At 38.9% G+C, this 23,581-nt stretch overlaps 1 protein-coding gene across 7 annotated transcripts in view; it reads right to left on the bottom strand.

The window, feature by feature from the left end:
- Positions 1–23,581, bottom strand: part of IRAG1 (inositol 1,4,5-triphosphate receptor associated 1) — an 82,401-nt gene that overhangs the window by 5,148 nt on the left and 53,672 nt on the right. For 6 of the 7 annotated variants that reach the window (XM_015888273.3, XM_088145936.1, XM_025167379.2 and 3 more), the window contains 8 exons: positions 20,269–20,409; positions 16,571–16,702; positions 15,545–15,686; positions 14,714–14,763; positions 13,348–13,446; positions 12,915–12,979; positions 6,990–7,109; positions 1,433–1,561 (listed from right to left, as the gene is read on the bottom strand). In XM_015888273.3, coding sequence (XP_015743759.1) covers positions 1,433–1,561; positions 6,990–7,109; positions 12,915–12,979; positions 13,348–13,446; positions 14,714–14,763; positions 15,545–15,686; positions 16,571–16,702; positions 20,269–20,409 — 878 coding nt within the window. The remainder of the gene's footprint in view (positions 1–1,432; positions 1,562–6,989; positions 7,110–12,914; positions 12,980–13,347; positions 13,447–14,713; positions 14,764–15,544; positions 15,687–16,570; positions 16,703–20,268; positions 20,410–23,581) is intronic. The other variant, XM_088145937.1, reaches the window with a different exon arrangement.

Genomic DNA, 23,581 nt, shown 5'->3' with positions numbered 1-23,581 from the left:
GATGGATACACCACCCTCATTCCGACTCCATCACAGGCTATCGATAAGTTTGACCAATGCTGTCTCCATACTAAATCCTGGCCTAAAACCTGACAGAAACAGATCATCTGTTTCCTCCAGGGTCCTCTGGAGCTGAAGCCTGACCACTTCCTCTACCACTTTCCTTAAAAAATGGAGGTTGGAGACTTGATGGAAATTAACCAGGATGGTTGGATCCAGCAGTGGCCTCTTAAGGAGAGAGTACACTATAGCCACCTTCATGGATGAGGAAACCACTCCCAACTCTGAGTGGGTCCAGGCAACTTTATCTGCCAGATAGTGAGAATATTCCTCACACCAGTCCTGTGACTCATCCCTCCCCAGCAGGGACTGGGTCACCTTAAACAGGCCCACTGGGTGGGTATTGGCAGAAACAATAAGGGCAGAGTAATAGTTTTGTTTTGTGTTGTTGTCCTTATCTCCATGACGTAAGCCCTAATATGGGTTCTTACACATGTTTGGCTGGATCCACGCTTTGCCTTTCCCCAATGACACTCTAGACCTTTCTTATTGTGCTTCATCTCCTGGAGCACCTCAGAAGAACAAGGTGCATCCCAGGTTAAAGCTAGAAGAGAATCACTCTATGTTCTATAAAATAATCCAATGTTTTCATTAAATTTGATTTCTCTTCACAATTATACCAACTCAAAGTTACAGTAAGAAGGCTAGAAGTACAGTTCTGATTTATTCACTATTGCATTCACATATAATTTTTCAAGGTCTTCTAATTCTAAATTAGTTTGTAATGAAAAGGCAAGACTACAAAAGCCAGAATGACTTGTTTCTCTTTCTTTTTTACTTATAAAACATAAATACCATAAGTTACGTTCAAAGGCATTAAATCTCATCAAGTGTGGAACACCCTTTATCTCTATGGCTTTATAACCATTTTCTTTACTGATTTATACTAAACAAATGGAATGCCAGACTGAAACCATTTAAAAGAATTCTGACAACATAGGGATTAACTTCATATACACATCCCTCCTCACCATGAACTGAAAGTTTTCTCAGAATTTTTCTAACAGTGTTTGACCTAGAATCATGCATTTCTTCTTCAGGAATGCCCCTTGTACCAAATCTTTTTTTAAGCATCCTGGGACTTAAAAACAGATTAATGATCTGGCAAAAGGAATTAGCCTGCCTCTGTCACACAGAACTTAATATGTGTAAATTTCTGCAACGTTTATGCCAAGCCTCCAGTTTTACAAATGCAAAGGAGGACTGGCATGTTCTTTGTTTTGGATTTTAAAAGAGAGGTGACATAAAGGAAACAATCTACTTTGATAATGATCAGGATCTACCCAACTGTTGGACATTCCCTGTAGGAATACCTATTTAATCAGAAAAATTAACAGTCTCTTTTACATTATGAATAAAGCAATGTTTTTACCTCTGTGGCTTGCTAATCTTATCATCAGTTTCCATGGCCAAAAATCCCTTGGGCTTTTCAGGCATTTTCTCTTCATTGTCCTCTTTCAGCTCTTCACTTTCCTTGGTTTTCTTTAGGCCTTCTTGATAGCTGTAAGTATAGATTCATGATCAGATCAGAGTTGAGTGAATCACCCTGAAATTAATGGCTTGACTGATTGGGGAGGGGCAGTTCAGATCATTCCTAAAAGGACTAAAAGGAGACAATTTGGAAATTTTCAGGGGTAAGGAAACATTCTGATGAACCTGTTAGACCTCCCTAATTTTCTAAAACTTATATAACTATAGCTAGTACATTACTAGTGCCATCGAAGTTGAACACAGCCTGGGAAACCAGAGTTCAGTTCAGTTCTATTCTTTTGTGCCACCAAATCCATTGTTAAAAAAACAAAAAAAGACTACTGAGGAGCAGAACCAATCTCTTAATTATACTATGTGTGACTTCTGTTTTAGCGCCCCCCCCCCGCAAACTGCATTCATGTTGACTTCCAGAACATTGGAATTCCTGGTATATGAAAGTCTATATAACCAATTTTCCTGCTGTATATATTCATTCCTAATGTATGGATTTGTGGACCAGAATAAAGAACTGTACAACTTCAGGGACAAAAGCAGCTGTGAGCTTCCGTTCACTTTGATCCACTTTGATCATGTCTGCAGCCAGAATACTGTATCATTAATGTGAGAAGAATCTAACCTGAGAGTCTGGGGTTGAAGAAACTACTTTTAAAATATGTTTCACCTATCTAAATTAAAAATTTGAATTTTTCTCAACTATCTGAATAATATTTCATACTAACAGAAAAAAAAAAAACTAGTAAGTTCTGAAATTTGCTTCCCGAATACACAAAAATAGACACCCCCCCCAAAAAAGTCATCATCACTTGGTTTGTAGCCACCTTAAACATGGAACTCAGATTCTTACTCCTGGTTAAGACTCTCCACTCAAATACCCACTTGAAAATGTGTACAGGTGTAAATGGTCCTCTAACTCAGAGTATACCTACCCATAAAGGTGTTAGGGTTGTATTCTAGCCCCAACGCTTTTTAACCTCTATGTCAACAATATTCCAGGATTCCTGTATGCTTTAGACACTCATATGCCAAAGATCCATGATAAATTTATTAATATTCTTTTATATGCTGACAATATAGTTCTAATAGCATATTCTCAGATAGGCCTGAGAAGACTGTTGCAAAAGCTAAATATCTATTGCGTTCTCAGTTCTCTAAACTTCAATAAAATCAAATCTAAAGTGATGGTATTTAGCAAAAAAGTGTGAAATATAACTGGCAGCTGGATGGGGAGCCTATTGAACAAATGAATTCTTTCACCTATTTAGGAGTAGCCTTTAACAGCACAGGGTCATGGGCAAATAATTTTAAAAGAAACTTGGTGAGGGCTGAGGCAAGAACCAAAAAAAAAAAAAATCTAAATTATTTAATTACAATTACCAAGGTACCTTGACCCCCATATTGAAAATATTTAGGGCAAAAATAGTCCCCATTTTGACCTATGGTACAGAATTGTGGAGCCTTACAAAACCTACCTCACTTGAACAAGTTCAGACCCATTTTGTAAGAACCATCCTGGGAACTGAAAAAAAACACGTCAGCCCCCGTGATCAGAGCAAAAACAGGCATCCACTCCATACACAACCACTCAATAATTAAAGTTTTCACCTATTGGCAGAGGATCTATTTAATGGACTCTGATAGGCTACCCAAAATATGTTTTGCTGAACAAACAAGCATGGCTCAGCCCACCTCTTGGATAAGTCAACTTACCAAAGTTATTTTACAGCATGGGTTTTCCACCCAATATTTAATCTCAACTGCCTCCCAGGCAAAGGAAATTTTTAAACAGAGTCTTAGGTATCAGTGCCCAAGCAGACATGGAGCTATTGGCAAAAAATAGATCTTTAAATTGGTTTAAACCACTTTCCAAACCCAAAAATACTTGTCAGTGAGTTTGATGAAGGGCCTATTCTAGAGCAAGGTTTGAGTTGTTGGATTCCATGGCTAGATATGACTGCTTCCAGCATTTGCCGTATCATGAGAGGACGTGTATATGCAGTGCCCCAGCCGTCAAAGATATTGCTCGTGTTTTGTTTGATTGTCAACTGTATGACCCTTTTAGGCGTAGATATTTAACATCCCTACTTGAAAGAACAGCCCACTGGGACCCGAATTGCAGATTGTCCTATTTCCTCCTGGGCTCTAATGTATACATCGTTAACAGAACTGCTAAGTTTATACACAAGGCAGTTCAGCTAAGAATCCATTATATTGAACAGATTGGGGTATCATGTAAAGGTGATGTATTTATCTGAACGTTGATTCTTTGTATTTAGCACATATGTATTTTATTATTATATTTTCTTTTACCTGTTTTATCCTGGAAATAGACCATGCATTTTACTTTTATTTTATTTTATTTGATATGGTCATAAAACGAATCAATCAATAAACTATCTATCACTTGGTTTGCCTTGGTAAATATGAAACAACAAAAAGTAAACCAGATGGGACACAGATATCCTCATATACCATACATCATGAGAAATGGGCGTATGAGAAAGCAAAAGCATGGACCTTGATTCCCATGCAGTAATGGCTAAATGAAAGATCTTGAAGCCAAGCCCTTACTAGACTATCACATTTGTTATCTCTTCCATGGGATACAAAATGAATTGTACGGACAATTTACTGGTGACAGCTACAGGTGAAACTCAAAAAATTAGAATATCGTGCAAATGTTCATTTATGTCAGTATGGCAACTCAAAAGGTGAAACCAATATATGAGATAGACGCATTACATGCAAAGCGAGATATGTCATATCTTACTTTGGTATAATTGTGATGATTATGGTGTACAGCTTATGAAAACCCCAAATTCACAATCTCAGAAAATTAGAATATTACATGACATCAATAACACAAGGATTGGAAATAGAACAATATCGGACCTCTGCAAAGTATAAGCATGCATATGTACTCAGTACTTGGTTTGGGCCCCTTCTGCAGCAATGACTGCCGCAATGCGGTGTGGCATGGATGCTATCAGCCTGTGGCACTGCTGAGGTGTTATGGAAGACCAGGATGCTTCAATAGCGGCCTTCAGCTCCGCTGCATTGTTCGGTCTCATGTCCCTCATCTTTCTCTTGGCAATGCCCCATAGATTCTCTATGGGGTTCAGATCAGGCGAGTTTGCTGGCCAATCAAGCAGAGTAATCCCATGGTCATTGAACCAAGTTTTGGTACTTTTGGCAGTGTGGGCAGGTGCCAAGTCCTGCTGGAAAATGAAGTCAGCATCCCCATAAAGCTCGTCTGCGGAAGGAAGCATGAAGTGCTCCAAAATCTCCTGGTAGACAGCTGCGTTGACCCTGGACTTAATGAAGCACAGTGGACCAACACCAGCAGATGACATGGCTCCCCAAATCAACACAGACTGTGGAAACTTCACACTGGACTTCAAGCATCATGCATTGTGTGCCTCTCCATTCTTCCTCCAGACTCTGGGTCCTTGGTTCCCAAATGAGATGCAAAAGTTGCTCTCATCAGAAAAGAGGACTTTGGACCACTGGGCAACAGACCAGTTCTTTTTTTCTGTAGCCCAGGTAAGACGCTTCTGACGTTGTTTGTTGTTCAGGAGCAGCTTGACAAGAGGAATACGACATTTGAAGCCCATGTCCAGGATCCGTCTGTGTGTGGTGGCTCTTGATGCACTAACTCCAGCCTCAGTCCACTCCTTGTGAAAGTCCCCAACACTTTTGAATGGCCTTTTCCTGACAATCCTCTCCAGGCTGCGGTCATCCCTGCTGCTTGTGCACCTTTTTCTACCACACTTTTCCCTTCCACATAAACTTCTATTGATGTGCTTTGATACAGCACTTTGGGAACATCCAACTACTTTTGCAATTACCTTTTGGGGTTTTCCCTCCTTATGGAGGGTGTCAATGATGGTTTTCTGCACAACTGTCAGGTCAGCAGTCTTTCCCATACTTGTGATTCCTACTGAACCAGCCTGAGAGACCATTTAAAGGCTCAGGAACCCTTTGCAGGTGTTATGGATTCATTAGCTGATTAGAGTGGGACACTTTGAGCCTAGAATATTGAACCTTTTCACACTATTCTAATTTTCTGAGATTGTGAATTTGGGGTTTTCATAAGCTGTACGCCATAATCATCACAATTATACCAAAGTAAGGCTTGACAGATCTCGCTTTGCATGTAATGCGTCTATCGCATATATTGGTTTCACCTTTTGAGTTGCCATACTGACATAAATGAACATTTGCACGATATTCTAATTTTTCGAGTTTCACCTGTATATAGGCTTCTACCTTTTTTCCATCGCTGTCATTGTAAACCAATTATATTATTTCTTAGTTCAGCCACAGTCTAAAACTGTATTGACTATACAAGGTCAGAATCAGTTTCAGACTGGTTTAAATATTGGGGCTTCCTTCCAAAAGATTCTGGAATTGTCAAATAAGAACTGTTTATCTTCTTGTAGAAGAATCATACCCAGTGGTCCAAGAAAAGGAGCTATTAAGGTCATGTAATTCTGGGGAATTCTCATTTGAATTTTCAGTATAATTTAGAGTATTAGTCTGATTTGAGTTGGATTTTGCTATAATTCAGAAAATTGATCTAATCCTATTATTTGCATTATCTTAGGTACTATATCACTTAAACTACTAAGCTTGTATCATACTGTAGATACACCAGTAAAGGGCAACTCTCAACTAAGAAGTTATGACAAAAATGCAAGCATTAATAAAATGCACGTATACAGTACGTGGCTCATGTACTAAGCACTTGCATACATTACCTTTGTATTTTATTCATCTCAGTAACCATCCTACTCTTGAAGTAGCTCCGTAACACAATAAATCCATGAGTCAACATCACCCAGTGACTCATGCATATTTAGTCGTGCTTTAGTTGTACTTGGTTGTCTTAGTTTAAGTTGACTGCTATTACCATGGACATTATGTTGTCCCCCTCACTTTTAAAAGAGAGGCATAATTGCTATGGCAACAAATACTGATGATAAACAAATGGCAATCATTTCAGTAAAGTGCCTTCTATTTCTCTATTCATAGAGAAAATGTTTTTGCCCCTCAAAATTGTTGAGTTTCATACCAAAGTAATTAGTATTTTCTCCTTTTATTTATGGAATAATGTGTAGGTAGTGATAAATGGCCATAGCAACTAAAATGTTTGGGCGCCGAGTTCTCCAAAAGAAAAACAGCACTTTGATAATTAACTTCCATTGAAAAAAAGCCAGTGCAAATTAAGTTTTTAACTGTGATTATTTGAATGGCAACCAATTCCTGGTTCTTCTTTGCAGTACGGAGAAAGAAGACAACAGAGATGTCTCTGCAAAACCTTATTTTGTACAATACATTAAATAATGAAATCAAGAAGATCCATTTGGAATTGCAGCAGGCAATTAAGAAAAAGGGTCCACAATGCACATTCCTACTTCACCAAGGACACAAGTTCTCACCCTTTGTTGTAAGCCTCCTCTTCTATCTTGGCTTTTGCCTCTGGGCTGATCTCTTCCAGGCCACCTACTGCTGATGCTGAAGGAGGGTGTTCACAATCCAGGTCACTATTTGGTTTTCCACTAACAAATTTAAACAGGAAAGTGATGCATCATTGCTTAGATTGCATATTAGGAGAATGAGGTATCTTTTTTCTTACTTCTCCTTTATTATGTTTAACCATCCTTGGGGTGGAAAGCCTAAGACTACCATATCCAGATGGGTTTCAGATGGCAGCAAAAAGGCAGAGTTTTCTCGATCTCTTTGCTGCCATCTGGCTGTTATCCAGATTTTTGTAGCCCAGATACAGTACTCCTAGGAAAGGCCAATTTCTTTCACATATTCTTACAAAAACGCCACCTAAACCAATTGAAATTGGAGAAAAAGATGTCTTTTGCAGTTTTGATTAGATACAGCATGATTTAGCAAACATTACATGTTTTCTACTTTTTGAGCTAAATTAGAGAAGATGTCCCAAATAGATCAGGATTGTGGAGTCCTTGGGGTTCTCTGAGCTTGGTTCTTTTCTTGCAAATGTTTCATTACCCGGCTAGGTAACATCTTCAGTGCTAAAATGGGATGGGGTTTGCTCTCTATTTATGTGCTGTGGCCTGCCTTGCCAGTGCTGGTGGGGGTGGGGGTTCTGTTTTGCTCCTCTGGTAGTTCACTGACTGGCATATGTTGACTGCTTGATTGTGTGCCTAGTGGTGACCTTTGCTTATCTGGGTGATGATTGCTGGAGATGATTGCTGGTGATTAAATGCTGATGAGGCAATCTTCTGGTCTTTTGTCTCTTTTGAATAGTATGTAGATGATGTTTATCTCTATGTGTCTGTTAATTGCTGCCTTGTCTGAATACCAAGCTTCCAAGAATTCTCTTGCATGTTTGGATTTGGCTTGGTCTAAAATGCTGACAGTTTCCCAGTTAAAACTGTGGTTGAGTCTGTCCATGTGTTGTGCAATTAAGGAATTTTCATCATGTCTTCTGACTGCTAGTTGGTGCTCATGGATGTGTTCTGTTAGTCTTCTGCCTGTTTGTCCTATGTAGTGTTTGTTACAGTCCTTACACTGTATGTTGTAGATGACTCCTGTTTTTTCTTCTTGGGCAACTGGGTCTTTTGGTTTACTTAGGATGTTTTGGAATGATTTTGTTGGTTTGTGTGCTACAGAGATGCCATATGGTTGTAATAATCTGTTGGTGGTTTCTGAGATGTTTCTGATGTATGGTACTTCAAATCTTCAAAGGAATAAAATTCACCAGAGAAGAAGAAGAAAACAACACACTACCCTTCCTGGATATCCTCATCAGCAGAGGAAACAACAGGAAATTAGAAACCCAAGTTCATCGGAAGACAACCCACACCAATCAAGTACTCCACTACCAAAGCAACAACCCAACCTCCCACAAGAGGAGCTGTGTAAGAACATTATTCAAGCGAGCACAAACGCATTGCAGCAACCCAGAACAGCAGAAAAAGGAAAAAGACCACCGATACAACATCTTCCAACAAAATGGATATCCACAGAATTTTATCAAAAAGTGCCTGACCACTCAACCTACTACAACACAACCCACACAAGCCATGAAAAGGATCACACTGCCATACATCAGAAACGTCTCAGCACTGGCAAGGCAGGCCATAGCAGATAAATAGAGAGCAAACCTCATCCCATTTTAGCACTGAAGATGTTACCTAGCCGGGTAATGAAACGTTTGCAAGAAAAGAACCAAGCTCAGAGAACCCCAAGGACTCCACAGATCAGGATTGCAATTGGGGTGAGGTGAGGTGGGGTGGGGAGAATTCAGCTTAACTCTAACCCACTTCCTGCATCATATTGTCCAAGTAAAATTCCCCCCCAAATGGTATATAACCTATGCTTTTGTCCCAGAACAAATAGCTCATGCAGCTGCTATTTAAAAAGTAGTTAAAAAAAAACAAAACAAGAATAGCATCAAGCTATTTCTCATCTTGCCTGATTTAGTTTATGATTGTACTGAATATCTCCTACACAGTTTCATGGGCTGTCTCCTGCAAGTATGCGTTAAGAAAGGGAAAATTTCTGGAAAGCACAACAAAAGTCATAGTACTTTTCCCAGGTAAGTCTGCTGTTTAGGGGTTTAAACATTATTTAGGCCACAAATTTCCTCTCTCAGTTCCTCCTCCTCCACCATGTGCCAACCTATTCTCAGCAGGTACATATTTTACATTATTCATCTCACCCTTCCTGCAGCACTTTTTATACCAACATGCAAAAAAGCTCAACCCCCCACCCCTAAATAATAACTCACACTACTGACATGCCCCAAACGAAACACACCCCAAATTATACCAAGGTGATTGTTGTTTGAAGAAAGAGAAAAGAGACTGGGTTTCCTCAGGACATTCTGCCACCAGAAACCAAACGGAATCTTAAAATATCTTGCTGTTAATCTCTATCTCTTCCATTGCCTGAAGAGGATTGCTTCACTGTATTGCAGGAATGCAGAAAGTATGACATGGGGACTGCAGAAGATGGCCCCTGAGCCCCATCCATCACCCCCCCTCACTTCATCCACTTTTGGAATAAACTGCTCTTGATATGCCATATAAAGCCTGGAGCAGAAGTTGCCCGTTCCTGTTCTACTGCAGAGAAGAGCTATTCTGGAGAGTGGGGAATGGCCAGAACAGTTAGGAAAGGGATTTTTAATGGAGTACAAGTTGTAAATCAGCCTATTAAACTTCAAATCACACCAGAGGTCTGACAAATGATCCTAGTACATACAGATACATTTGAGCTACTATATTTCCCATGGTTGATTCAGACCTGAGTTCTTACTGTTTCCTTAAAATACTCAAATTTTCCCTTTCCAATCACTTTTCTTTGATAGATAGTTGCTCATTGTTCAGATTTAAATAACTTCTTTTGTCTTCCTTATTTTAGACCTGTTTTCTTCATGTCCTTAGACGCTCCCACTAAGAACATGACGATCTGCCTCAGATTGCACATTCTTAGTTAGTTCCACCGTAGAGAGTTTGTGAATGCTGGAGTTTCTTCACACAAGGCCCAGTGATTTGAGCAGTTACAATTCATTAACTGGCCATTACACTGATATGAAGGAACTTCTTAGGATTCTCTGGTTAGCAGCTAGACAAAAAATCATCCCTAAAGGAGCATTGTTGACTGTTCTATTGCCTTGTTTGCTGAAAGCAGTTACTACCCATAAGCAACGCATAGGCTTTGCCATGGAAGTACCCAAGGCCCAATTGTTTTTTCTTATTTATTGATACAATTTATAGGCTTCCCAGCTGTGGGTGACTTATAATTAAAAGTAAGTAAGTAAGTAAGTAAATAAATAAATAAATAAATAAATACAAGAAATTATAAATGACCCAAAGGCAAATGTGTAAACCAGCCCCACCCACCCCTACCCCACAGGGGCTCGTACTTTGTTTATTTCGTTTTTGGGAAAGGGCTTTTTTTCAGACTCCAGTATTTTTTCCCCATTTAACTGAAACTGATGCTTAAAAAGAAATCCCAGAACTTGTCATGGAGATGGAAAGAACTAGATACAAAGCACATTAATAGGATCCTTTTTTAGCATTATTTTGTACCATTTCACAAATCACTAGTCCTAATTCCAAAATGTCAGCAGAATATTTTTTTCAAATGTGCTGTATTTCCTGAAGATGACAAATTCTTTGTCTGGGGAAAATAGCTGCCAATATAACATAGGCTTTCTAGGAAGTACGTTCATCCACTAAGTTCCAAAACAGCACATCCTGTATTCCTAACAGAATTCTTTTGACAAAACATGACACTCTTGGCTTGGCTATGTTTCGGAAATGAAGGAAATAAAGATATTTAAGCATCTTTATTCAGGAATACAGTATACTCCTGTATCATTCATATTATCTTGGACTGATTACAAATGAGACTTAATATAATATAACATTATCACTGGCACTGTGATGTAATTGATTTTATTTAAAGGTCCCACCTTTAAATAAATGGTCCCAGTCAGTTCAGTTCAGCAGCTACAAACACAAAAAATTATCGAGTCAAATACCAAGATTAAAAAATCCTTAGCCCCAGGTGGAAAGCACCACCTTGTCTTAAATATTCATCAGTGGGGATTAGTGGACTTTCATGTGGGAGGTAGTTGGCCTTTTCTCAAAGACACCTCAACAACCAGATGCTGTGGCCCATCAGAAGCTTGAGAAACTTCCTGTTTTTGCTTGTATTGCTTGGATTTCTGCCCATAGTTGGTAACTCATGGTTTTAAATCATAGCACATGTTTGTAGGGATGCTTTCAACTTGGCAGGTTTCAATCTGTGCACTGGCTTACGACAGTGGGGTGAGCCATCCCAAATCTTATTGAAGTTCATGCTTTGTACTGGAAATGTCAGGCCCAGCTCAAGAACAATGGTGAAACAGTCCAGTCGAGTACAGTTCCTTTATTTGCTTACACCTTATAGACAGAATCTTGCCAGACTAAATCTATACTACAGCAACTAGTGGATATACCCTGGGAGATTCTAGGGAGTGGCTATCCTGAACCTCTTTCTCTTCTCACTCTCCCCCTGCAGACTGTGTTGCCTCTTGCCTCCTCCCCACTCCTGGAATGCACCCCCTCCTTCCTGATAGCCTTGATCTCCCACATCACTCTCCTCCTCGTAGATACATTCCACCACAGGAACGTAATTTCCTCCCTCCCTCCCTCCCTCTTTTCCCCCATCTCCAAAATTTTGATTTGTGTATTTCCCTGAAATTTAAAGGGAACCTGGAGAAAAGTGAATTGCTGGGAAAGCAAGATATATATCAAACAAAGAAACAGATGAAAACCTGAAATATATTCACTACACCTGCATCTTCCAGGAGGGTAGTCAGGTTAATCTTTCATCAAAAGGAATCTAATGGCACTTTTAAGAAAAGTATTATAGGATAAGCTTTCACTGGACATGTTGAGGTCACTGACAGAATTTTCTGAGATGGCTGTTGATACTTGGATGTTATTTTTTATGTCAGATTTGTCCCCATGTGTGTTTTTGCATAGACGATGGTCAGTTTGTCTAATATAAAATCTAGTAGGCACTGGAAAATTAGCAGCCAACATGGACTGCTTTGTAAAAATATTGTAAAAGAAAGTGATGGGAGAGGGCAGATTTGGCATCTGAATCTACTACAGGGTTTAGTTACTTAGTCTGTATTCCTATCTATTGTTGCTGGTTAATAGGGGATCTAAATGATGACTACCTGTAGATGTAATATATTAAACTCCAACCACCAATCAGAAGCTGGACAGCCATCTGTGGGGACTCTTTAATTTGGATTCCTGCACTGAGCAGAACATTAGATGTGATGAAACTAGATGGGCCGTTTTAACTCTAGGATTCTAATGAGGGACCTAGCAAGAAGGAAACAGATGCAATTGATGCAATTGTTAGGCATAGAAAACTCTGGGGCCATGGGTCTCATCATAGTTTGAAGCTATAATCCTATACAAATTTATTTGACAGTTAATTCCCAATGAACTCAGTTTCTCTCAAAGACATAAGCTTTTGGTGCATATGACATTATTTCATTTACCAATTCTAAGGATGCAATCTTATCTACTCGTTCTATGCCCAGTTGGCCTTATTTCTGAACATTCAGACAAAGAAATAGCTATGTAAGCCCAACCATGATTTTTCCCTAAAGAACCCAATGGAAAAACAAACACTCCACCAAAAATATAATTATATTTGTTCTGTGAAATGTACATTTAAGAATAGTAATATAGTTGAGCAAGGATACTGAGCTGTATTATTATTGCCTTGTATTCTTTTTGGAAAAAAAGAGATATTTTAATGCCAGTTAGAATTGTCTCCTGTATAACTTTTAATGAAGTAAATATTCATGTACTCACTTCTCTATAACTACAGGTAAGCCTGGAGTTGATGTCAGATTGCTTCTTCCATTTGATGATTCAGACTGTAAATAAAGATATTCATTTATTTCATTCAAATATCAAGAGCATAAATTGCATTTACTATATGAGGTTACCCTAATCACGTAAAAATATAACCTCTGTCTTTTCCAAATAATCAATTCATTCAGTGAACAACTATTTCACTATAATTTGGAACTTTTATAAATACTTCATTGAGAGTTTTAAGATACTTTTTCACCACCAACTGCATACAACATAGCTTATTTTGTATGTAAATGTAATAATTAGTTTATATTCATATTAATCTGAATGTGCAGATTTAGAAAATATGGTATTTTCAATTAAATGAAGTAAAAGTTTTATTCTTTAAAAGAGTATTTCTGTAGAATTTTACAAGTTTAAATTTTACCAGGGAAGATGACACCAAAGGTACGGGAGATTGGCTAGGTGACTGGCCTGGAAGCTCAAATTTTGAAACAACAGCAACACTGACTCTCCTTCGAGGCATCTAAAACAAAAAAAGCATGTTATATCTCTATTTAGACCAAGTGATAGTTTCACAGGAGATACAGCTAAGCAGATTAAAGCAAAACGGGGAAAGGAAACCGTGTGACTTCAGGTTACAGTTACAGTAAAAATCAATACAATTCACAAAGTAATTTGATTGCACTTTCAAAGTGCGGCAATAATTTCTATGGCTCCATAACACTTATAAAAGAATCTCATAGTGTGCAAAGTGTAGGGTAATTTTACATGTTTATTCAGAAGCAGGTTTAATTGTCTTCAGTGGAGCTAATTCCCTATTAGGTGTCTCAGGACTGCTGTCTCTGAAAACTAGAAGTTCTTAGTGTAGGGGCTTCCTAAGGGCCAAATTATGTACTACATTAAATTTCTCAGTCACTGTCCCACTTCACACTGTTGCAGCAATAGAAGTCTCATGTCTCCACCCAACACAATTTTCCACAAAAGGAAAATATACGAAACTGAAAATCCAAGCAGGAAAATCCAAGCAGCCTGGTACTTTGCTATTAGTCTTACCAGGTAGACCAGACAAGAAACATGACCAGATAAGCTAATTCTACTTCATTGTAAAGCTACATTAACAGAATCTTGCAAGTCTGAAAGTACAATTTTCCCACCGTCATCTTTACAGCCTGAGAACTTAGAGAGGGTCCCTTGTGAGCCTCTTGCTCTGCTCACTTTGCAGCTGCAGGTTATGCTCTCTCTTATCTGACTGTTCCCTAGGCAGCATCTCTTCACCCTCCCCCCCAAGGTCATTTCCACATACCATTAAATTTGCATATGGCTCATCCCCTGCCTAAGAGATGGGGAGAGTGACAAATTATCAACCAATCACTTTGGGTACTGAGAGGGAGAATAAAGCTGTCAAGCCAACATTCCCCTCAGGCTTATGTTCCAAAACTGAGGAGGGATGAGGCAACACTTCCCTCAAATGGGGAAATGGTCTTCCCAAGCTTTGCAGACCTCCCACATTTCCAGATGAAAATCAGCTTCACAGTGCCTTCCTCCTGCATTGCCGCTAAGCTGGAAGTAAGATCACAAGCTGTGAGCTGGCCTGGGAGTGATGCAAGCCCTTGAGATGGAAGTGTCCTATGACATCATGACTGATAGTCCTTTCTTCAGTGGTAACCTGATTCATCTCATTAGACAAGGAGACTTACAGAAGGGCACTAGTATAATTACCAGAATTTCCAGAATGGTTACTTATAGAAAATAATGTGGATTAAACAGCTTATTAAAATTTGGAAAAATACCTTTCCAATAGAAAGAGACATGGATCTAGATGTACGGGGCACACCATCATCTGTTACAAAGCATAAAACAAAAGCAAATGGAAGACATACTAGCAGAAAACATGATCACATCATTCAACAGACTATTTTATATTGAAAAGAAGGTTCATATAAAGCAGCATTTAACATTATTACAAACTATAATATATACTGTTATAATGGTTAATATGTATCATCATTTTGGTTGAACATATTACAATCTAACAGTCTTTCTGAAGATACTTAAATCAAGATTTTTTTAAAAAGTAAAGTCTTCTTTGAGTGGAGTTTGATTCCAGGTGACTTCATAGCCATGGCCATAATACGATACAGGTTTGCCACTGCCTTCTTCCAGGATCTTTTTCACTTCTCACTTTAGCTTTCAGCTCTGGGATTCTCTAGTAGTCTCTAAAACAAGCACTAACCAAGCCTGTCCCTATTTAGTTTTTAAGCCATGGGCTGCCTCCTGCTGAGACTAAATCAAGATGCACAACTTTATTCAATAAAGAAATAGTCTATTTATCAGGTATTTTATATATACAAGATGTCCCAAAAGCGTTAGTAGTTTTAAGAAAGCTTCAAACTGCACTAAGAGTTTTGGAACACCCTGTATTATCTGTATCAGTGTTTCTCAACCTTGGCCACTTTAAGATGTGTGGAGTTCAACTCGCTGGCTGAGGAACTCTGTGAATTGAAGTCCGCACATCTTAAAGTGGCCAAGGTTGAGAAACACTGATCTATATCTATGTGGGAGTAGCAAATAGAAGTTTAACAGCAATGCAGACATGTGTTTAAAATGTCAAGAAGTTTTACCTGGAGAACCATAGCTTCTGCTAGAATTCTGATTAGCAAGTTTCTTATACTCCATGAGCTCAGCATGATCCTTTTCATATGTTCTCTTTAAATTCTCTACATACTGCATCATAACTTCAGTGGCCTTTGACATACGTTTCTCCTGGAAGGAATAGATGAGAACAATACACATAAAAGTATTGTTTCAATATTAAGGAAGTAGCAGTATATAACAGCTTCTAGCTATATGATTTTACTCGAAAGGAGATCCTGCCAGTTGCAGGACAGTCTTCATCAACTTCTCAGTCACTAATTAAAGTTGGCACACATTGCAACAAGAATGCCACCAAATAGAATATCACTTTTGCTTATTTTTTTGTTAATATTCAAATGATATTTCCTCAGAAGTGACAATATTCAAATTCTGTCCTTAATGGGACAGAAACAACTATACTATTCAGGGTGATTACCTGGATGCAATCTGATCCAAAGAGCTCCTAAAGCACCAGATATTCTGAGATTCTCCATTCCAGAGATAAGATTATCAGGATCAACAGTTGTTTAGGTCAGCTAAACTACAAATTCATTTTACCTTGTTATTATGTACATTTTTTTTTTTTGCACTCTGATTATTTCATCTTATCGGTACAACTAACATCTGTTTGAACTGACAGGATCTTCATCTGCATTTCCACTGTACCAGTAAATTGAACACCTTCGTCTGAACTTGCTATAAGCAATTTTGGACTATAACATTTTTTCATATCTATGTTCTCACAAAGCCAGAATACTCTGGTATTTGAATCTGGGCTGGAAAAGACATCTGCCTGAAATCTTAGGGGTTGGTGCTGGTCTGAAAAAAAAAAAAAACTAGTCTAGATGGACCAAAAATCCAGCTTAACATGTTCAGACTTTTGGATATTATTTTAGGACCATGCCTGTTCTCCAGGCTTCAGCCTCTTTCTCAGCTAGAATTCAGTCATGGATTGACCAATAATAAAGTCAGAGTGAAATGATATAGTCCATCACCAGTTTTAATAGTTTTACCTGACGAACAGCTCCAACCATTTCAGCCCGACTGGACAGTCTTGAAGCCAAACGATGAAGCACAGCAATGTCTTCCAACAACTTCTGGTACATATCTCTGTGTTCAGAGTGATGCCACAAGGAAGCTGAAGACTGAAACAAGAGTATGCCCTAACATGTTAAATATGTTATAAATTGAATATATTATTAATTGAATCTCCTGAAAAATCTTTTATGGCTATAAAGCTATAAAAAGATAATTTGCAGTGAGCAAAATAAAATGGTATCCATGGAATAAGTTTCCATCTGTTTCTAAAAACCTAAAAACTTAAAAATCCAATACAGACATTAAAGGAGTTTATTTTATTCTGGACATACAGTTGACAGCATCCAAATAACTACCTAAAGGACTAGCCATGACAAAGCTGAAAGAAATGAAATCATCCATTTGCCCCACTCTCATTCAGAAAAGTGTATGAGTGATTTTCTAACTGTAACCCACTTGTATTACCCACCACTTTTTCCATCTTTCTTCCACAAAACCACAATTAATGTGGAAAATATAAAATAGCTGTACAATATGTTTTTAGTGGTACTGTTAGAAAACCTTTACAGTGAGGCAAAAAAGTATTTAGTCAGCCACCAATTGTGCAGGTTCTCCCACTTAAAAAGATGAGAGAGGCCTGTAATTTCCATCATAGGTATACCTCAACTATGAGAGACAAAATGGGGAAAAAAATCCAGAAAATCACATTGTCTGATTTTTAAAGAATTTATTTGCAAATCGTGGTGGAAAATAAGTATTTGGTCACCTACAAACAAGCAAGATGTCTGGCTCTCACAGACCTGTAACTACTTCTTTAAGAGGCTCCTCTGTCCTCCACTCGTTACCTGTAGTAATGGCACCTGTTTGACCTTGTTATCAGTATAAAAGACACCTGTCCACAGCCTCAAACAGTCACACCCCAAACTCCATTATTGCCAAGACCAAAGAGCTGTTGAAGGACACCAGAAACAAAATTGTAGACCTGTACCAGGCTGGGAAGACTGAATCTGCAATAGGAAAGCAGCTTGGTGTGAAGAAATCAACTGGGAGCAATAATTAGAAAATGGAAGACATACAAGACCACTGATAATCTCCCTTGATCTGGGGCTCCATGCAAGATCTCACCCCATGGGGTCAAAATGATCACAAGAATGATGAGCAAAAATCCCAGAACCACATGGGGGGACCTAGTGAATGACCTGCAGAGAGCTGGGATCAAAGTAACAAAGGCTACCATCAGTAATACACTATGCTGCCAGGGACTCAAATCCTGCAGTGCCAGATGTGTCCCCCTGCTTAAGCCAGTACATGTCTGGGCCTGTCTGAAGTTTGCTAGAGAGCATTTGGATGATCCAGAAGAGGATTGGGAGAATGTCATATGGTCAGATGAAACCAAAGTAGAACGTTTTGGTCTAAACTCAACTTGTTGTGTTTGGAGGAGAGAGAATGCTGAGTTGCATCCAAAGAACACCATATCTACTGTGAAGCATGGGGGTGATCTCAACCCCATGGAAAACCTTTGGAGGGAGTTGAAAGGCCCAGCGACAGCCCCAAAACATCACTGCTCTAGAGGAGATCTGCATGGAGGAATGCATGGGCCAAAATACCAGCAACAGTGTGTGAAAACCTTGTGAAGACTTACAGAAAACGTTTGACCTCTGTCATTGCCAACAAAGGATATATAACAAAGTATTGAGATGAACTTTTGATATTGACCAAATACTTATTTTCCACCATGATTTGCAAATAAATTCTTTAAAAATCAGACAAATGTGATTTTCTGGATTTTTTCCCCCATTTTGTCTCTCATAGTTGAGGTATACCTATGATGAAAATTATAGGCCTCTCTCATCTTTTTAAGTGGGAGAACGTGCACAATTGGTGGCTGACTAAATACTTTTTTGCCCCACTGTATCTGAAAGTACTACCGATCTTCATGATTAAATTTTAGATTTTAAAATGTTCTTATATTCTAGTTTAGCAAAAGCTTGATAATCAGAAAGGTCAGAAAATGTATAGACTGCCTGACTCCAGTCAGGCAAATACATGCTTTGCTGAATTTAGCAATGCTCTTCCTTATTAGTAGTTGTTAACTCCAAATAATTGAATTCTCAGGCTCTTTTCTTTAGAGATAAGAAAATGAACAGAGTCAAAGATATGGATCTAAAATTTAGAAAATAGCTTCATTGTGTCACACTTCCATAATAGAATATTTCTTAAAAAGTCAAGTGGAAACTGTTAGCCAGAAACCATGGTAACTTTTAGAATGTTATGTCAGTTAGTACTACTGCCAGTACAATCAACTTTCTAAAAAAATGGATACTACTTTTATCAGATGGAGGCTGGAGTACAAGAAATCGTGATCCAAAGCAACTGAGATGGATGGACAGACAGACTGTCCATTCCCCCATGTACTTTTTTTTCACTGAAGGCCATTTCTGACCTTACACAAATTGTAGGGATAATGATGGAAGTAAAGGTGTTCATAAATCTTAAATATTCAAGTTTACTACTGTTCTGAATTTGAAACGGGTTGTCCTGACCATTGTTGAACTGTTTTGACCTCAAAACAGGTGTTTGAGCTTGAAAACTCTGAAAAATTCTGAAAAAATTTGAAGCTACTGTTTCAAGCTCAAGATGGAGTAGTTTAAGCTCAAAAAGTTGTGAGTTCAAAACATTTATCATATCGCTACAAGGTAGCAAATTCTGTATGTAGGATTTTTTTTTATTCATTTATTACACTTTCAGCCTATCCAATAACTAGCAAATGAAAACAATTAAATAGATTGTGGAAGACTTCCCCTTCCCTGAGGAAAAAACAGTAGAGGAAAAAAAATAGAATCTTATGAAAACTTTTATCCTTCACATTTGGATGTGTTCACATTGTACATTTGTTAGGGGTGTGATGTGCTCATTCCACACCTCTACAAGCTGCTCCGTCAGGTATGCAATAGATGGTGTCCTTCAGCCTTTGTGTACTGAAGGACAACAATTATTCTTTCCCCATATTTAGAAAGGAAACTTCAAGAAACAGTGCATGATTATGAATTAATGTGGAAACCAAGTTTGCATATATGATGCCAAACCTTTTGCTAAAAAGATTAGGGAACTTTGCAGCTGTTTTCCCATTAAATGTCCATTAACTGCAAAGTGTAAAGAATGAAACAGGCAGAGGAAATTAAAGCTCTAGGAACTTGAGATGTCTATAAAGCAAGCTGTCTTGCAAGCCTCTACTGCAATAACTTTGTAGAGTTCAATTCTATTTTAAAAAATATTTTATTTAGGTTAAATTTTTGATGTATGAATAGTAAGCCTAGTATTTTATATATTTTACCATATGATAAAAATTTCTTTTGAGACTTTTTGGCAGTAGTCATAAAAAGAGTTTTAGAGAGCCAGTATGGTGTAGTGGTGATGGTGTTGGACCTATTAGTCCGTCAATCATCATGGCAGTTCCTTGGGTGACTTTGGCACAGTCACTTTCTCAGCCCAACCCACTTCACAGTGTTGTTATTTGTGGGAAAAAATAGGAGGAAGGAATTCTATGTACCTTGCCTTGAGCTTCTATATATAAAAAAGGCAGAACAGAAATCTAACAGATAAATAACCTACCAAAATATGAAAAATACAGAACAGAGATCACAATAAAGGTTCCCAGCATGTTTTGTCTTACCGTAACTGCTCCTTTAAAGTTGTCTAATTCCTTCTCTGTATTTTCTTCAGCAAGATTTCTCTCCCTTTCAGCCTGGTTAATTCTTGATTCCAAAGTATAGCTATCATTTCTGAACGCCAATGAAAGTTGTACAAATACATTCTGTTGCAGGGAAATAAAGGTTAATTGAATCCTTTCATCAATCCTAAATTGAACATACCAGTAGGGATTAATTTCCACCAAGCAAAGTCTTAGATATTGGGTTTTCAGAGAAGTCATGATCCTTACTCTGAAAAATTATACCTGCATAACTAAAAGTGGGCTCAAGGTACCTAGAGCAACAACATGTACACTCACACCTGCTTTACACAATGTAGGGCAGTGCTATAAAGAATCTGCTGGTGGCATTAGGCTGAATTACATGAAATGCCATTAAATCTGCAGACTCAATGCCTTTGCAAGAGACCACCAATGCAATGTCTGAAGCTTTCTTCCATCTTTACCCGCTCTATATAATAGATAGATACAACAAATGTAAGGAATGTAGTGCTATTCTTAATACTCAACAGCTTTTAAACATTGCATTTCTATCTTACCTATACCTAATAATAATATGTTAGGAAGAAGAACAAAATCTTCCACTATCATTATCTCTTGGTGGCAGATTCTATATTGTATCCCACTGCTATAAGATCAGTGTGTTGACAGGATGGAAGCTCCCCTCTCCAAAAGTCTACGTGTTCAACGCTGGCTACTTGTAGCCTTCGACTGATACAGCTAGCAGAAAGTTAGGTGATTTGTGCTTGTGCTATTTTTCTTCTGTATTTTACTAATTTTTTAAAAATATTGTTTTTACTTCATATAACAATCACCTACTTTGTCACACATGGGTTTCAGAATTCTTTAGAACAGCAAATCACCTTATGCATTTCAGTGTAGAATAAACATAAATAATTGTCCAATACCATTTGGTTTTCAAAAACTAGGCCTAAGGTGAAGATTAATGCCTCTTTGCAGGAGGAGGTGGTACTGCCTGCCTTGAAGGTGGTGGTGGTGCGCCCCTTCTCAAAGGCCATCCTTGGACCCCACAGTGTCAGACAACTTTAATCCATTCCCTTTTCAGGGAAGGTTGTTAAGATGGTGGTTGGCGCACAGCTACAGAGGGCCCTGGATGAAGCGGATTATCTGGATCCTTTTCAGTTTTGGTTCAGGCTAGGGCACAGCACTGAAATGGCATTGGCCACACTTGATCTTTGGAGGGCTAGGGATGGGGATAGTGCAAGCATTCTGGCCCTCCTGGACCTCTCAGCAGCTTTCAATACCATCGAACATGGTAACCTCCTGGACTGGCTTTGGGAGTGGGAGGCACTGCATTACGGTGGTTTTCCTCCTTCCTCCATGGCTGGTTCCAGTCAGCATAGGTGGGGGAGGAGAAGTCGAGCCCCAGGGCCCTGCAGTGTGGGGTGCTTCAGGAGTTGAGCCTTTTGCCTCTTCTTTTTAACAACGACATGAAACCGCTGCAGGAGGTCATCTGTTGGTATGGGGTGCGGCATCACTGATACACTGATGATACCCAGTTATATATCTCCACCCCTAGCCAGATAGATTATGCTGTGGTAGTGCTGGCCGAGTGCCTGGAGGCTGTAAGGGTCTGGATGGGGAGGAACCAGCTTTGGCTCAACCCTGGCAAGATGGAGTGACTCTGGGTTTTTGGCCCCCAGGTGATATTTCATCTTTGACTCTGGATGGGGTGGCACTCTCCCAGACTGAGTTGTTGTGCAATTTGGAGGTCCTCCTAAATTGCTCAAAGAGCCGCTAGCAGCCATGGCTAGGGGGCCTTTGCACAGTTTTGTCTGGTTCGGCAATTATACCCCTTCCTGGACCAGGAGGCCTTGCTCATGGTCAACTCATGCCTTGATCACTTCCCGTTTGGATTACTGCAACACACTCTACATGGGGCTTTCCTGAAGACCACCCAGAAGCTACAACTGATTCAGAATGCAGCGGCATGCGCAGTGATGGGTGCCCCTAGGCTTACCCATGTAACACCTCTGTTGCATGAGCTGCACCAGCTCCCAGTTTCCTTCTGGGTGCAATTCAAGATGCTGGTTATTACCTTTAAAGCACAGGGCCAGGTTATCTGCAGGACCGCCTCTCTCTAAGGGCATCTTCCCATCCTACCAGATCAGATAGGGTGGGCACACTTATCCCTTCCCTTAAACATTGCCATCTTATCGGATCTAGGAAATGTGCCTTTTCTGTGACATCCCTACTCTATGGAACACCCTTCCCTGAAGTTCGGCAGGCTCCCATCCCCCTAGCCTTCCAAAAAGCACTTAAGACCTGGCTTTTCCCCCAAGTGCTAGGATAGGGAGAGACTGATAAGAGTTTTTATGGTGGACTGTTTGTTAAAGTGTATTATGGTGCCAGGCTTGGGGTTTTTTTTGTTTTTTTTTAATTTATTTGTGGTTTTAATGGATATATGTATGTACTAATGGTACAATGATACTGTTTTAACTGTTGGTTGGGAGCTGCCCAGAGTTCGATATAAGATGGGATATAAATGTTTTAAATAAAATAAATAAATAATAATTTTTCTCTTTTAGAAATAAGTCATTTCAAACCCATAACCAGTCTGCGTGGCTCTAACAATCCTTCTCAAGTATATCTTCCATAAAAAACTCATGCTTCAGCTGTAGTACTAAGTAGTGATTTTCAGAATCTTGCACCAGAAATTTCTAAATTTTTTTTTGCTTTTATCAAAATTAATTCTGTTCATAACATAGTACTATTCTATTTTTACTGACCGAAAATTGCCATGTTATCGCTCTGCTTTTTCTATTACATTTTGTCAACTCAAGAGCCTCTATAAAGAAATGGAAATAAATGAATGCTCTTTCTGTACCAGCAACATTTTTAGCCAGCTAGCTAGCTATAGAATTTGTATGAAACTGTTAATATTTGGATAAATTTTCTCTGTGTGCAGTCAACAACTTAATCATGTGGTACGGCCTTTGCTAACCCAAGATCCTCCAGCTGTGTTGAAATTACAACTTTCAGAACTCAGGAGCTGCAATCTCAACACATCTGGAAATTCCAGATTGGGAAAAACTGGTAAAGTCAAGTCTCCTTCAAACTGAGATCAACTCTTGATGGTTTCCCAGACAAGTCTGGGTAGTTCTAACTAGAATATGAAGTGATTAGCTGTTTTCATCTTCAGGTATATTTTTCTCCCTGAATCCCCAGACTAACCTATATTAGGATTTCTTAGTGGGCTTCCATTCAAACCCTAAAACTTACTTGCTGAAGTTGAAGTTACAGTGGTACCTCGGGA

The sequence above is a fragment of the Python bivittatus genome, unplaced genomic scaffold (assembly GCF_059951505.1).
Source record: "Python bivittatus isolate LINGU-HERP-01145 unplaced genomic scaffold, Pbiv_v1 ctg000480_np1212, whole genome shotgun sequence".
In the NCBI taxonomy this organism is placed as follows: domain Eukaryota; kingdom Metazoa; phylum Chordata; class Lepidosauria; order Squamata; family Pythonidae; genus Python; species Python bivittatus.
Note: the sequence above shows the minus strand (reverse complement) of the source record. Positions and strands in the feature narration are given on the sequence as shown.